This window comes from Thalia democratica, chromosome 1 (assembly GCF_965202585.1).
Source record: "Thalia democratica chromosome 1, ktThaDemo2.hap1.1, whole genome shotgun sequence".
NCBI lineage: Eukaryota > Metazoa > Chordata > Thaliacea > Salpida > Salpidae > Thalia > Thalia democratica.
The window spans coordinates 28,829,364-28,846,702 of NC_139165.1; the positions used below are offsets into that span (position 1 = coordinate 28,829,364).

The 17,339-nt window shown below is 24.5% G+C and overlaps 1 protein-coding gene across 1 annotated transcript; it reads right to left on the reverse strand.

Moving 5' to 3' along the window:
- Positions 1-11: 11 nt before the first annotated feature.
- LOC145849268 (peflin-like) lies at positions 12-13,020 on the reverse strand. The gene is made up of 4 exons (XM_082954417.1): positions 12,957-13,020; positions 11,559-11,709; positions 8,120-8,263; positions 12-1,260 (listed from the first exon to the last, which is right to left on the reverse strand). The coding sequence occupies exons 1-4, from the start codon at positions 12,981-12,983 to the stop codon at positions 1,031-1,033; spliced, it is 552 nt and encodes a 183-aa protein (XP_082810543.1). The 5' UTR covers positions 12,984-13,020; the 3' UTR covers positions 12-1,030.
- Positions 13,021-17,339: the final 4,319 nt, after the last annotated feature.

The window sequence follows — 17,339 nt, forward strand, 5'->3', positions numbered from 1 at the left end:
ATATCTGGATTAAAATATATTTGTTATATAACACTTCAGTATGCAGACATTGTATGTATTAAATAAATTGTTAACAATTATGCAGTCAGAACATTTCAAAATAAGGCTTTATTGAGAACATTTATCAACTTAATTTAGTATGTTTGTAGGTAATTATTCTAAAAACGGAGAAAAACTCTAAAAAACATATTTGTTACTTGTACTAGTAAAATGTAAATAGAAGGCTTCAAAGTAGAAAAAAATATAATTAAAATTCTGCTTTGTTTTGTTTATAGTAATTTTAAGTTTATCAGTAAACAGCTGTTGTTAACTGATACAAATGCAACGAGAAAACAAAAAACTCCTTCTAAAGATGTTTATGTTGCAGAAATTTATATTTTGTACTTGATTGTAACTGTATAAACTAGCAAAATAAAAAAATTCAGCTGCTACATAATGTCATAAATAATAACCAAAAAATGTCAATGAAAAGTTTTAGGACCTAATGTAATAAGAACGTTTACTTTAGAAATCAGAGGCAAACCTACTGATGTGGTTATAATGTCAAAGTAGAGAGTAAATAATACAAATCAGTAATAACTTTTTCAACATGCAGAGATAAGTTTTACAAAACTTCAAGAACTAAATTTAATTTTGCATAATAATATCTATTGGTGTTACGCAGAAGAGGCAATTCATTTTTTTTCATTGTGTAAAAAAAATGTGTATTTTAACAGTAATAAGTAGTAATACACTAGTAGCACTAATAATCATCCAATCTTACACTGGCAATACGAAAAAGAAGTGTCATTAACAGCAAAAATAAGTATAAGTATATCAAGTTTATAACTACTTACTGTGTAAAACAAATAATCTTGTTAAAAAAAATTATCATGTAGCTGTGACACAAAACTTTTACCTAGCTTAATATCCGCAATACAAAAAAAAAACTATGCATACAAACGTCATAATCAAGTCCTAGATGTTTTTTATCATGTCAATAGAGTCCAGAATACTAATGAATATAAATAATCAAAGTCCCACAAGCATTCTACATGATATTGTTCACTGCCATCACCATGAAATCCTCGTAGTTGAGATCAGCCCTCCCTACACGTTGCGCATCCCTCCTCTGAAAATCGCCAGTCAGTTTCTGCAGTTTCAAGCAGCAGCAGATGAACGATTCCAAGTCGAGTTGTCCCATGACGCCTCGCTTGTCGTGGCACCAGGTCGCTGTGCGGGCGAACTGCGGTGACAAACCGTATCCCATTTGCTGAAGCGCTGTGGAGTAAACAAATATTGAAGGAGGTATTATTTTAAAAAGAGGTGATTATTAGTTTTAATAGTTGTGCGGTATTATAAATATAATATACATAGCTATTTGTCAACAGATGAGTTATCAAAAAGCAAATGCAGGTGAGTATCCCATTTGCTGAAGCGCTGTTGAAACAAAATTATATCAGTAGAAGCATATGTCCGCAGTATACAGATAATGTCTTGTCTAAATTAAGGTTTTTTATATCTAATCGAAATTTCATTACTTTACATGCAAAAATTGTTAAAAGTTACAGGTTTTCTAGTGACTTTTATTCAAAGTTCTAGGTTTTTCCATGTTTTTCATCAAAACTTCTCAAATTCCAGGTGTTTCTAGGTTATTTAGCATAAACCTTTATATTTCAGATTTTTGAAGGGTTCCAGTATTTTTGGCAACCCTGATATTAGAATTGAATATAATAATTTATAATTTAAAGTATTTTAAAACAAGGAGTGCTTAGAGTTTTCACTATTTTTTACAGTAAAACAATTAAAAAGATAGGTATCTAGGTTATAAGTAAATAGATATACGAAACTGATTTGATGAACATTAGACCAAAATTTATAAACAAATAAATTCAATGAATGTAAAATGATTACCAGTTTTAACAACAACTGCAAGTTTGATATTTTTAGTTTTAAATTTAATAAGTAATAAACACTAAATAAAACTAAAGAACACTACTTATAATGCTTGGACCCTGGTTTAAAATTTCGGGTTTAATAAAGGCCTATGATTAAATAAGAAAAATAAGGGATTACTATGAGTTAACATAGACATTGAAACTTTTACTTGTTGTTATATAATAATGTTTTGTTGTAATAGATAAAAAATTGAAAATATAATAATACAAAAAACATTTACAAAAGAAATAACAATACAAAAATTCTGTAAAACCATATTAACATATGAAGCTAAGTGTTAGGCTGATGCCGATACTTTCTACTAATTTCAAAGAATTCAATTTGCATTTGTTTTTTATTTTTTCTACGTAACAAGTTTTTTTATGTTTTTCTACTATCAGAAACTTTGTTGAATTCGTAAACAAAAAACACTGTTTATTCACTGACAAATCAAAATCTGAAATTATGTTCTCAAAAATCAAGAGTTTACTACCTTCACGCTTGATTGCGTTTAGCTAAAACAGCAATACACTGATGTTTATTCGATTGACAAAAACAGCAGCAACTATTTTAAACTCTATTCTCATCAAAACCAATTGCTTAAATTTGTTTTCTCTTAAACAACTGTTATAACTTTCAACGTACAAAATAAAGTGGCTGAAATTAAAAATGTTGTAACAATATAAAGATTCCTCTGCAACTGAAAATGAAACGCTGAGCTGCACACTTTTTATTGTATGAAAATCGAGAGAGCAAATACGAACGAGAAAACATGAACGAGAGAGAGTTTTATTTTGCATTTTTGAAAGTTTCTAACGATTATACGAAATATTGTGAATTGGAATACGATATAACACTCTAATTGCAGGTTTAATTATTAAACAATTAAATCTGAATTTGCCGAAAGCATCTTTGGATATTCAAATGTTATATGAAACATTTGGATTTTGTCAAACAGTCTGGGATAAAGTTTTTTGGTTGAAAAACTTTAACTTAAAACTTTAGTGTACTTCAACTTTAGTTTCAGTTGTCAGAAAATTTCAACAAATTCACTCATGAAAAATAATTATTTGCATAACAATTTTTTGTTTTTCATTGGAGCTGACAACAAAATAAACATAGCATTTTTTTATTAATCACAAAATAACCTTTTTCTGATTACAACCTTTTATAATACTTTACAGTTTTGAAACTAATAAAGTGTTTTACACATAAAAAACTAAACATTTCAGTTTTGAAAATTTGTGCGAAAACAGTTTCAAACACTGTTGTTTTTAAGATTTATTTTGTTTGCTAATGTTTTTTGTTAAAAACTATGAGAGCTTATTTACATTCATAAAATGTTAGGAAGACTTTGTGTGCACAAACCTTTTAAAATTTACACATTTTAAATTAAAGAATACATTAAAAGACTTCTCAAGATTTGACAAACAATTTTTTTTAATAACAGTTTGAATAATATAGTATTTACCTAAAATAAAGTTTTTATTTTTTATTAACAAAAATTAGATAAAACTTATAATTTTTATCTTTTCAAAAGTAATTTAATGTAAATAAAACCATGTACACCTTTAATGAGCAATAAAAAGGGCAATGTTAAATGATAAATAAAAAAATATTAAAACATAAAACACTTAGTAGAACTAAGTTTAAATGAAAAATTCTGATTTAAATTACAATAAAAAAAAATTACCTCAAAAGTACCCATACTTTTTAGATGTCAGTAAGATGTAAAAAATTAAAAATATTTTTTAAAGTTTATCAATTAAAAAAAAAGATCTACACAGTTTTCACAGAGTTTCAGAATTATATAAAAAAAGTGTATTACACTGATTGATTAATAAAGTTTAAACATTAATATTAAAAAAGGTTTTAAATAGTTTATCAGTCTATTTTAAAAATATTATGCACAGTTGTCATGTATTTAATTTTTCGACAACTTTTTAGTTTAAAAGTAAATTTGTATACCGAAATATAAATAACTTTTTTCAGTTTTTAAACGTAATAAAAACTCTTAGACTTTATTTCCCAACTAATTTCTTCTCTATTAATTATAAATTTACTTGGTTATAAAAAACTAAATAGTTAAAAATAAACTACCTACAAATATTAAACTGAAATAAACTAATCATATTCAGAATAAAAATTTAAGTATAAAATTGCTTTGGAAAATCGTAACAAAAAAAACACAAAAGCATTCAAACTAAAAAATCTAAGTAATCATCAAAATCAAATAAACTAAACTGAATACTTTGAATTTGCTTCGTAACAACATCAAATCAATTATCGCAAAAACTAAGCCAAATTCTTGCTTTGAAAATAAAAACCACAAAAAAAAAACATAAATATCAAACAGATACCAGCGCGTAAAGCATACGTGATTAATTTGAATAAATTAAAATAATTGTTTACTACGCAATTAATTGCCGCCTTATTTTAGCAGATTGCACAATTTTCAATTTCTCAGTAGGTGACAGTTCACCAACTGCAATCCGAATTGAAAACAAATCGCTACTTGGAATTTCCTTCCACTCTGTTGCATAATGAGTTTACGAGTTTTTGTTAAGCGAAATTTTTGTTTTTGTCAAGCTTTTATTTTTGGAAGTTTTGCGAGGATTTTATGGAAAAAGAGGAATTTTTCATTAGTTTTTTCGCTCGGAAAACAAAAGAATCAATAAGAATGAGCGCCTTTGGAATTTTTGATCTTATTTGAAAATTTTAAATTGTCTCTTTTAACAAGTGTTTTCTGTTAAACTTTCTGGTAAATTTTTATTTTCAAATGTGTCTTTTCAAATTTCATCACTTTTGGAACTTTCATACTGATGCGTTTGAAAATAATTTGTTAGTACTACAAAACAATTGTAAAACTGTAGTTTGAAAAAAAAAACTTAATCATATATCAGGAAGTAAACCAGTATTTACTCATTTTGTCATTTTGTTACATTAAAACAGCAAAAAGACACTTCCTTGTTAGCTAATACTCTAAATTAGCTGTACAGCTAATTAAAAACATAAAACTTCATTTTTAATTAGTTGAAAACATATCAAACTGAAAAATAAAAATATCAAGTTTAGCTTAAAAGAAGATTTTATATCCAAAAACTTTGCTGTTTATTGTTGTAAAACTACAAGAAAGGATGGTAGACTTAGTGGTGTAGCACTGAGAATGTTACAGATTTGTTTGGTGTTGATTTCTACAAGCTATTTTTACTGCATGGTTGGAAAATCATAAAAAACTTTCTTGTGGCTGATTAAAAGTATAAAACTTAATAGTTAAAAATTGGAGAAGTTTCAAAATTTAAGTGAGAAAAATAAAAATTTACAATTAAAGCTAAACTGAAGACTTAATTATTTAAAACATTTGCTGTTTATGGTTGAAAAATGAAGACAACAAAGTTGTGTAGTACAAAGTTTTAAGTAGGCATACATATTTACAGCATTTAATTTTAAAATGAGATTTAAATTAAAAATATTTTCAAACCATATTTTTCTAAACAAAAAATTATTTTTCAAATATTTTCTTTAATTACATAACTAGAAAAGTATTTTAATTTTATAAGAAAACTATATGCTTAAATTAAAACCAGAGGAAAATACACATTTTTAAAATATGTTTTCTCTTATACAAACAACTAGTTTAAGTATAAATTGTGAAAAAATGAAGTTACCTATATTTTACAAAGTACATGAAAAAACTTATTACTAATTAAATTTTCCAGCTTTATAAAATCTAAAACTACTTTATTTTTAAATTAACTATTCATAAACAAAATGCTTGCTTTACAAATGAATTTAAGTAAAGCATAATTTAATCTTTTTAAAATTCATCAAAAACTGGGTTAAATAAACAAAGCTTATGTATGTGTTTTTAAAAAATTATTTCAAAACTAAACTGAGTTACAACTCCTTACAGAAATTGTTTACATTATTATTAAAGTAAATTATTTTAAAAAATAATACAAAAACTAGGAACAACTGAATAACTAAACAAAAATAAAAGTTTTGACTTGTTTTAATTTTAAAATTAAAAGCTCTTTACTTCAAAATAACTTAACAAAAATGTTCGAATATAAATATTGAAAACATGACTAGTTTTGAATTGTATAAATTCAATTAGTCTAAGGAAGGACCCTATCTTAAATATAACTAACACAACTTTATACAAATCAGTTTGAATATTTTCATTCAAATACTACAAAGTATAATAAGGTCGAAAGCTTCTATGAAATTTAGAACATCATTTGAACTAAACAATCAAAGAACTGGCAAGTAGTTAGATTTTACTCAAGTAATCTAAAAAAAATTATATAAAATACTAGTTTACTTTCAAAGGGTGGTAATGAAACTAATAGAACCTGCAAAGAAAATTTAGTTTCAATCTAAAAGATTTATAATATAGTTTTAGTCAAAAAAATTTGTGCAATCTAATAAAAATGTCATAAGAGTTAGTTAGAAAAGTTTGTTTACCCTGCTTAAAAATATAATTGCAATATAAAGTCAAAATTAACTATATACCGAACCACACTTTATTTTTCAGATACAGTTGTGCTTGATTCTTTAAATTATAAAAAAATATTTTACAAGAAATCAACATCATAAAATAAAGCCTACTAAAAGTAGTTATACTATAAAACATTGGCAAATACCTCTTTAGTTTTGTTATTAAATAATAAAGTCTTAAAACATAGTAATTAAACAACAAAACAACAACTTTATAAAAAGTAAAATTCATAAAAAAACTCAAATAAAATTTTTAAATTATTCTTAACCTAAATTGTGCGGTTGTATTTAAGTAAAAATATCATCAGCAGCGTTATTCACTTGATAAGATTTTTTTATTTAAATTCTTTGATTTTAAATACTTAACAATAATAAACCAAAATTTTAAATAAACAAAAAATTTCTATTGTTTTAAAATAACTTAAACACCCAACTATAATACTTTAAAATCTAAATAGTAAATATATTTAACTTGAGAAAATAAATAAATTTTACTTATTATTTTAACTATGACAAATTGATAAAACAGATAATAAAACTTTTGTCACTTTAAAAACATTCTCTAAACAAAAATTTTTGAACAGAACTTTATAACTCCCAAGGAATTTTATGTACATCATAAAATAAACATTCAAACCAATTTGTGAGTGTTGAACAAATATTAAAGCACAAGAAATTATATTTAAAACTTATTGTAAAATCAGGTTCAAATCGGTGTTAAAAAATCAAATGAAACTTTTATAAATAACATATACAAAAATGTCAAACAATAAGGCAAACACTTTCCAATAAAAAACAATTTTTAAAATAGAACTTTAAAATGTCCAAAGAGTTTTATATATACATCATAAAACAAACATTTTAACCAATTTGCGGGTATCGAACAAATATGAAAGCAAAAGAATGTTAAATTTCATTGTAAAACCAGGTTCAAATTGGTTAATAAGTTACAGTAAATATAACTTAAAAGTATAAAGATATACAAAGTTTTATATATCTACAAAAAAATAATTAAAATTCCTTTTTCAATATTTCATAGAAAAGCAAAAAAATAATTTAGTATCTTGAATAGTAACTTTCTATAGTAAAAACTTAAAACATACAAAGAACATCTCCTTTTCTTATACATGAAAAATCAAATATAAACCAGTTTAAAAATTTTGTGTTTACATGTAGATAATATTTTCTTAATTACCTTTGAATAAATAAACAAGCTCACTACTTTAAGAAACTTTTATAAAAATTTTTTGTCATACTTTTTTTTAAGTTATTAAAATTTATAAGTAACGTTTTTTCTTATAATTTTAGGAACACATTCTGAAAGTTTGAAGAAAACTGCTTGAAAAATGAAAAACGAGTTAGATATTTAGTGTATTTTAACATTTCCGAGAATATTGACCCAAAACAGTTTGCGGTCTATACGTTTGTATCGGAAACTTTTAAAAAAATATCTCAAAAATTAAATTATATTTTTGAATCATATGAAAACCAAAGTTAATTTTTGTAAAAAAAAGTGTTGGAATCCTTATGGCCTTAATAAATTGTTTTAAGTAATAGATATTAAACAACGTAATATTGATAAGTATAGAATTATTTTTACTAGTTGGAATAAAATAAAATTACTGAAAGCATTCATACAGATAAACGGTCTTAAGGTCATTATTTTCAGTTGTTAACCTTTTTTTACAAAACAAACACTAACCAGTTTGAAACTCCTGTGTGGATATGTACTTGCTACCGTCTCCGTCGTAACGCGCGAACACTTGCTGCCACTGCTGAATATAAGTCATCAGTTGACTGAATTCTTGCAGGTTGATCGTGCCCGAGTAGTCCCTGTCAAACATTCCTGTGAAAAAACAACATGTTGATAAGCTTGTTGGTATATTGTTGTAACAGAAATTTATTATCAAAATTGTTTATAAAATCTTGATACAATGATTAGTTAAGTCCAGGTTTTCTCAACCTTTTTTAAAGAAATTAAAAAAAAAGCTAAGACCTCCTCCAACCAAGATCTCTCAAAAAACTACCATAAAACGCCTAAGACCTTTTTTTGCTCTTCCTCATCAATTCCAGAATATCTAGTGTAAATTTCAAATTATGACCTCATGGCCCCCTATGGCCCCTTTGCTTGTTTATGAACCCCTAATGTTTTGTTATGGCCCAATTTGGGAAGTTCTGGAGTAATTCCTGTTAAACATGCCTGTGAAATGTTTTGATTGTCAAACTTGCTTTATTTTGTTTTATTAAGGGCATAGGGAAGTTCAACATTGTTTTCTTTTTTATAAAAATGGCTGTTATATGAAAGCTTAAAGTATGAACTACAAGCTGGCTTTATAGAATATAATTTTTTTTTCCAGTTTTTGAGAAAAAGACATTTTTTTTGATAGAAGCGTACAGACCACAAACTTTTTATTGTCAATTTTCTCTGAAAATTAAATACTCACTAAAAATATATCTTCTATTTCTTTTTTGAGCTAGAGACCTCAAAATTTTTGGAAAAATTCCTTTTATAGTTGAATGTTAGGTTTTTGAAAATAATAATAAATAAAAAATTTAGTGGAAACATACAAAAAAACTAAGTGTTTTTATTTTAATAAAATTTAACTATTTTTTAACTGATAAAATTTATGCATTTAATCAATTTAAAAATAAGTTATTGACTTACTGTAAAATTTTCAAAAATGGAGGGGATGACAGAGTTTTAGTGAAATAGTTTTTTTATTTGCATTTTTGGTCTGCGCCTTTTATAAGAACCTATTAAAGTCAACAACTGTGATTGCTTGTGATATCTTGAAAATTACTTTGAAACTTGTTGAGCGTTTAAAAATGTCTGATAGCTCAGATTAAAATCTACAAAAAAAATCAACTTGTGAAAATCGAGGTGGCCCCCTATGCCTTTAACAGATTAAGCTAAGAACTCTCAATTGATATTAATCTAATGTGATAAGTTCATGACCACGTTGTTTTACTAAAATTATCAACAAAAACACATTTTTTGAATTTTTTTTTGATAGATACTTTCAACGATGATTAGAGATTTTTTGTCAAAAATTTATGTGAAACGTGGGCAAGTTACTAGTTTTGAAGCATCATGTTTGTAAGAAAAAAATACTATTTTGAGATGTTAAAGGCATAAGAGATAAAGGCTTTTTATTTACCGAATTAACATTGAGATTTTATATAAAAAATAGCATATTTTTGGGAGAAAATGCTCTGTACAACCAAAACCTTTAAGATATGTCTATGTATTTGTCAAACCAAAAAAAAAATTAATGATTTGTAAGAAAGTTATGGATAAACTGTGAAAATTTGAAGTAAATTGGTAAGAACTATACGAGTCAGTAGAATTTTTGTAAAGATTTGCTTAGTTAAGCATTTATCCATAGCATCAAATAACAATTTTTGAAGATGTAGAATAAATCAAAAACATAAGTCTACAACTTATCTTAAAAAACAACATGCTTTTTTCTCTAAAGCCCCAATTAGTTTAATATAATAAAAAAAGTTCTAACTTCAAAAAAGTCTTATAATATCATCTTAAACGATAAAAAAATAACTATATACCAAAAATGATTTTTTATATTAAAAAAGTAATAGAACTTTAAATAGATTGGTTAAAATCTAAAACACATTTTTCACTAATAAACAACAAAACAACTAATCCTCTTGTACAAGTTTTTATTTTTTTCGAAATTTATTTTTTTTTTTTTTTGTTTATTCTATTTTTGATAGGTGTATAAAAATATTTAATTTCAAAAGTTTAAATTATTTCCTAATGCATAATAAATTATTTTAAGGTTGTTTGTGGGAGTTGGTCTGACATTTTTGCTTTAAAATTAACATTGGCTGTAAATTGAAAGCTTAGAGTATAGACTCTTAAACAAATTCTGTAGAATTTTTATGCAATTCAAAAAAAAGAAACTTTTGTGTTAAAAAAATTGTTGTGTAAAAGAAAATCAATACGACAGCATGAAATAAAAAAACTTTGAGGGTAAACATTCTTAAAATTTTTGAAAAAATCACTAAAAATCTATCTCCTCTTTCATTTTCAATGTAATTAATTTGAAATTTTTATGTAATGTTCTTTTTAAATACTACAAACCACGAGAAGTAAATGGATTATTGGAGAAAGAAAATATGACTTAAGTTTTTTAAAAACCAGTTTTCAAATTTAATTTCATTAAACAGTAGTATTAACTCGTTTCTTAGTCTTTTTTAATCAAAAATACCACTAAATTTAAAAAAAATTAGCAATAGCCTTAAGTTGTTTAAGTAAACAAAGTTTTCAAAGAAGTTGAAATTTAGTAACAAAAAAACTTAACAATCAACTTGTAACATGTGGGCAGTGAGAACCTGCTTCACTCAACAAAATGAAAAATAAATCTCAAAAATTAGTTATTATTATACGGCTTAAAATATAAAAATTAAACAATTATCAAAAAAATGTTTGGTTTCAGAACTAAAAACTTAAGAGGTCAACTTATCATTAAGAATAATAATATAACTTCCAATGCTTGATTTCTTTTTCTAAACAACCGAAAAAAAGAGATCATTAGTCATTAATAAAATGTTGTTCAATGAGAATGAATAAAATTATCTATTAAAAACAATATATATCTCAAAATATATAACATAGATAAAAATTACCACCCGTCTTATAGCAGGTTGGCAGTTATTTAGTAAAAAAATACAAAAAAAAAAATCAAACTCATAAAAAATTTTTTACACAACTTTAAAAAGATAGCTCAATATGTAAAACAAAAGCTTTCATAAATAAACAACAAAACTACTAATCGTGTTGTAACAAGAATAAGGATAATTTATTAAAAATTAAAAAAAAAATACTCTAAATATTTTAATTCATCAGAATTTTATTAACTGCTTAAAGTAAACAGAAAAAAAACAACAAAAATTACCAATCATTTTGTAAGCTTTAAGCAAATTTCTTAAAGTTAGGAAAGGTTCATTAAAAGTCTATCCCTTCTTTCACTTTTAAAGCAATTAGTTTTAAATTTTTAGTCAATGTTCTTTTTTAATTTTACAAAACATGTTGGAAACGGATTTTAGAAGAAAAAAAATGACAGTAGTTTTAAAAATCTTAAAACAAAAACAAACAATATAAAATAAACAACAAAATTTACCAATCATTTTGTAGCAGGTGGGCAGTGAGAATCTGGACCAGTCCTGGTTGGTCAAAGCCTGCTGCAACTCAACACCCGATATCTGCCCGCTCCTGTCCGCGTCCACGGCTTGAAACCACGCCACTATGTTTGGTGGTATTCCTCCGTACCTCTGTGTTTGAAAGTTAAATTTTCAATATTGCTTATTTGACTAATTAAGTATTGTTTATGCTTGAAACCACACCACTATGTTGGGAGGTATTCATTAGTACTGTGAGAAGTTAATGAAACTAGTATTAATTTATTCTTATACTATTTTATGATAGAAATCAGGCCACTATGTTTGGTGGTATTAGGCCATACCCTTTAACAACTAAATTTGTATTTTGTCTTTTATTTTAATATGATTTTTTTAAACTAAAATGTATAGAATTTGTATAAAAAAATAGCCTTTTGATATTTTAAGCATCTTGAAAGAAGGCCATTGTGTTTAGGGTATTTCTTTGTAACCCTTAAAAATTAAATAAACTCTTAATATTTATCTTAATACTTTAATTCAAATTGAATTTATTTTTGATATAATATGTAATAGGTGTCTCAAAACTGTAAATGTAATGAAATTATTTGTAACTTTAAGTAAGGGCATAGGGTGTTGATTACTTTATCATCTTAATTTACATAATTGGTTTAAGCTACCAGTTAATTTTTATTTGGTTTTTTGATTTAAGATTACTTTTGATATTAAACCAATCAAAGTTTTATAGTTTCAAAAATAAATAAAATAAGTTTCTTATGGAATGCACAAACCAAAAAAAAAAAAAGAAGACTACTTCATCAAAAATCTGTTCCATTAATGAGGTGCCATGTTTTATAATTTTTTCAGACTTATCTTTATAAAACTTAAAAAAACAATGATTTTTTTTAATCTTTACTTTTTTTTATAAAACTAAAAGTAAACTTTTTTTTTATTATCGTTCAAAAGTAAGGTTGAGTTTCAAAATCAAAAAAAAAAAAACAGTGAATTTCCAAGTTTCTTGAAAAGTTAAAACAATAATAAAAAGTTTCTACAAAAACAAAAAAAACCCAAAAGTTAATTGAAGATTTTTTATTTTATCAAAATGTATACAAAGTTTGTAATTTAGAATTTTTAATAAAGAGCTCATGTTAATTTTTGTAAAAACGCTGGACCTCTACTATGCTGTTAATATTCATTTAATCTGTTTTTGATTTTTTTTATTAATTGTAAAACATTTTATTTAAAAAAATTTTCATGAACTTATTTTTAAGTTTATGTGTTTTAGTATACACTACATATTTATAATAGACTAAAATAATTAGTTATTGTTGTTTTTGAAAACATTACATTTAAAGACAAGATATATACAGTTGATATATAATTTAAAATAACTAATGAACTACCTGAGGTTGTTGTCCGTAGTAAGCCATAGTGATTTTTTTATAAAGAATTTACAAATTAGCTGCTAATGAAAATTATTTTAAAAAATAAACAAAAAAAAATATATATCTCCTTAATACAATCAAAGAAACTATAAGCAAAAATCTACAGAGCCTAAGCTTGGACTTTGAATGACTTGATACAAGCTCAAGTTGAGGACATAGGGGGGTTGGCACTTCTTTTACATGTTGGTTTTATTTTGAAGATGTTTTACTTAGCTAACAGGTGCCTTTTACTGTTTTGTAAAACTGCAATTAGTTTTTGAGATATGAGGGTACAACAACGGAGAGCTCAAAAGGTTCCATATAGAAGGACCAAAGTAAAAAGGTTGAAAAAGAACTTTTTATTTAAAATAAATCTTCTCTTACAGTTTTTTTTGCAGTCGTTCTACAACTTTCTCAGTAAACTAAATAGAAAATATTTGTATTGTTTTTTTTTTTTGAGTAAATATTTTTTTGATCAAAACACTTTCAAACTCTATTTTTTTTTAAATTCTTACAATAGAATTGTATCTATTAATGCAAGAAACACTTCATGTAAGTTTGAGGTTAATTGGCAAAAAAAAATCATGGACAAACAGATCTTTAGTGAATTTTTAAAATTTGAGAAAATCCACAATATTTTTTTTTATCTTACATTTGTATCAGAAACTTTATACACAACTAACAATATCACAAAAAATGATTAAATTTTTAGTTGTCCAAAAAGTATTTCATACTATTAATTTATATCTTTTACAAAAGGTCTAATGCTAATTTTAAAAAATACATAATGTTGGACCCCCCTCCCCCCCCCCTTTGGACTTATTAAGGTTTGATCATACCAATTTGGTCATACAAACTTGAAAAATTTCTTATAAAAGTTAAAAATAAATTAATCAAGCTTTGTAACTAAATATAATTTACAGAGATGCATAAAAATCAAAAACAATTAAACTTTACAAGCATCAAAAGTCAACTATGATGTAAAATAATTAAAGTACTTATAAAATGTAGTAGTTAAGATTTAACTTTAAACACAACTCCTTAACAGTTGTTGATAGAAAGCTATTGTGGTACTTGAATAAATTATAAGTATTTTACTACACAAGCTTGAGACCTTTAAGAAATTAAATAAAGTTTATAATTTTGACCAAATTGTTTGAAGGAAGTAAAAACTAAACATAAAATAATAAAACAACACAAAAGAAAAACTAAAAATGTTTTAACAACTTTGAAATAAAACAGATAAAGTTTTAATAACTTAAATTAATTTTAATCCACTTAAAGCCTTTATCTATTAAAAATAAAATTTTCAACCCTCTATTATCAACTTAAGAGTTGTTTCATTAATTGTTTGTTGGCAAAGAGAAAACTTGTTCTTTAATTGCAATTTTTATTTTTTTTTCAACCCAAAGAGTATTCCAAGTACTGTTTATAGTTTTAAAATATTACTTAAACTATTCACCTACATTCTTTTTATCTATTGTGAAAATTTCTACAGTAAGATTCCAGCTTTTAGTTAAGATAAATTTAAAAATTTAATTACTTTGTGTTTTCTTTTTTATTTGTTTTAATGGCATAGCAGAGTAAATCAGTTATCTAATTGTAAGACAGTTTTTTTTTTTGAATACTAAAACCTTATTTTAAACAAGCTTGCTGTATACTTTTTCAAGAAAACTTGTTTACAAACTATTACAGACAATTAATTTATTTAAGTTTTATAAAACTTATATAAACTTTCATTGAGTAATTATGAAATCATAACAAATAAATCAAAATTGTACAAATATACAAAACTGTTTTGTATTAGTAAACTTAATAGCTTAAATGGTTTTTAATAGTAATAAAAGTTTTGATAATACTTACAAGAACTTTGTAAATATAAAGGTTCTTCAAAAGAAATTTAATCTTACTATCCTCTGACAAAAAGTGTATTTTTGTTATAACATAACATAAAAGAAATAGTTTATATTTTAAAACTAAATGTAAAATATCCTCTTTTTTAGTGATTTTTGATCAAAAATCTATGTTTTTTTCAAACTTTCTCAAATTCAAGGTTTTTTGAGCCTAAATTGTCAAATTCTAGATTTTCCAGGTTTTTCCAGTATTCCAGGTATTTTTTGGCAAGCCTGGTTTAAAAAAAAACAGTTTTTGAAAATCACAAATTTTTTAATCTATATTATAGATATTTTGTGTACAATTAATACTTAATTACATACAAAAGTTGTTTAAAGTTGCAGATTTTTAAGAAATTTTTGTTTAAAACTCCAGGTTTTTTTTCAAAATTTTTCAAACTCAAGGTTTTTAGGGACTACAGGTTTTTTAAAAACCCTGTCTTACACAAATATTAATCTTAAAAGAAGTAAAATAATATTGAAAGCTATTAATAGAAAAACTTGAGTTTTTCAACAAATTTCAATTCAATTGTTTATTAAGCTTCAAATACACACAAAAATCATTATTCAAGTCTATAAAGATTCAGAAATTTAACATCAAATTATGTTGTATCTACCAGTCAAAGTATATACTAAAGTATTATCTATAATATCATCAGCCAAACTTTGACAATTCACAAAATTTACACATTTCCATTACAAATTATTTATAGTAACCATAAATTTTGAGAGAAATAGCATTCATTGTTATTGTATTTATGTTGTTTAGAAACATTCGAAAATTTTATTAGTTTTCTTGATTCTTATTGGTTTAAATGTTTAAAATAGTTTAAAGATCTCAACTTGCAGAAACTAGTAAATATAAGTCGCTAAAGCATTGTACAAAAATGAAACAGTTTTATTTAAAATAAAAAAAGAGAATAATAATCTATAACCTTATAGCTGCAAACAAAAACTATTTTAATTTGTGAAGTAAAGAAAATATTTATATAAACTGTTAAGTAAATAAACATTAAAATTTGATTTTTTACGTTAATTTTGTATTTACCATACTCATAAAAAAAGGAGAATGTTATCCAAACCTTAAACTAAATAATTTTAGCATTTTATATATGAAAATAATTTTAAAATTGATTTTTCTGTTTATTTTTTTTTCTCAAGAAAGCGGTATTTTTTATTATGATTAATAAATTTTTAAATTTTGCTTGCTAGTTAATAAAAAGTTGTATTTCATTATTAGTTTAAGTTAAAATTTTATCAAATTTCTGGTAATTACCTAGGATGATGTCGCACCATTATCAAGCAGAAACTATTTAAATTCATTGTTGTTTTTTACCAGTATAATAGGTTAAAAATTGCAGTTTTTAAATACATGAATAAAACTTATTTATCATAAACCAATAAAACTTATATATTTAATTGCTTTTATTTTTAAAATAAAGCGAATTATACAATAACATATATACATTACAAGACTGTAAATCAAAATCAATTAAGTATTTTAGCTTATAATAAATGAATTTAATTCTAACTATGTATTTATATAGCTTGTTTAAAACGAAGTATAATTTTAGATCAATCATATAAGGCTTAAAATATTGATTTAAAGCCTAAACTTATGGTTTAAAAGAATATTAAACAAAACATAATTTCAGCTTTATATTAGTGCGAAGTCATCCTAGGTAATTACCAATTTTCTTTATGTCTTTGAAAGTAGAGAATTAATACTGAAACTAATAACTTTATTACAACCAAAATTTCTTTCTTTATTTTAAAGGGTGTATACTGTATAAGTAGATAACTATTGAAAAAAAGCTTTTTTATGCCAGTAGTGTAACTTAGTTATAAAAAAATAATAGTTTAAACCACACTTAAACAGAAGTATTACTTTATTTCTTATTCTAGTAATCTAGTTATATACTACAATGACATTTAAAACTAAAACAAACACCAATCAAGTACTCAGTGTAGAGCAGGGTTTACTATCATTTCTAACCCGATTACTTCTAAACCGATCATTCCTAATCCGATCATTTCTAACCCGATCACTTCCAACCCGATCATATCTGACCCGATCATTTCTAACCCGATCAAAACTAACCCGATCATTTGTCACCCGATCGTTTCTAAACTTATCTAATCCGACAATTCGATCTGTTTTTTATGTTTATTTATTATTGTTTTAAAAAATAATTTGTTTTAAAAACAAACTAATCTCAACAAAGTTGTTTTTTTATTTAAATTTAGTTTACTTTGTTTAAAGAAAACTTAATGTTCAGATAGCTTTAGTTTATATTAAATTTTTGCTAATTATTGCTATTGTAATTTTGTTGTCCTACGCTAGACAATGCAAGAAACATTAAAAATTACAAGCAAAACAAAAAGTCTTGTTTCTTGTTCAAGATGTGGATACAAGGTGGAACTTAACATATTTTAAGCTAAAAAGACTGAAAAAGCTAAAATCAGGTGT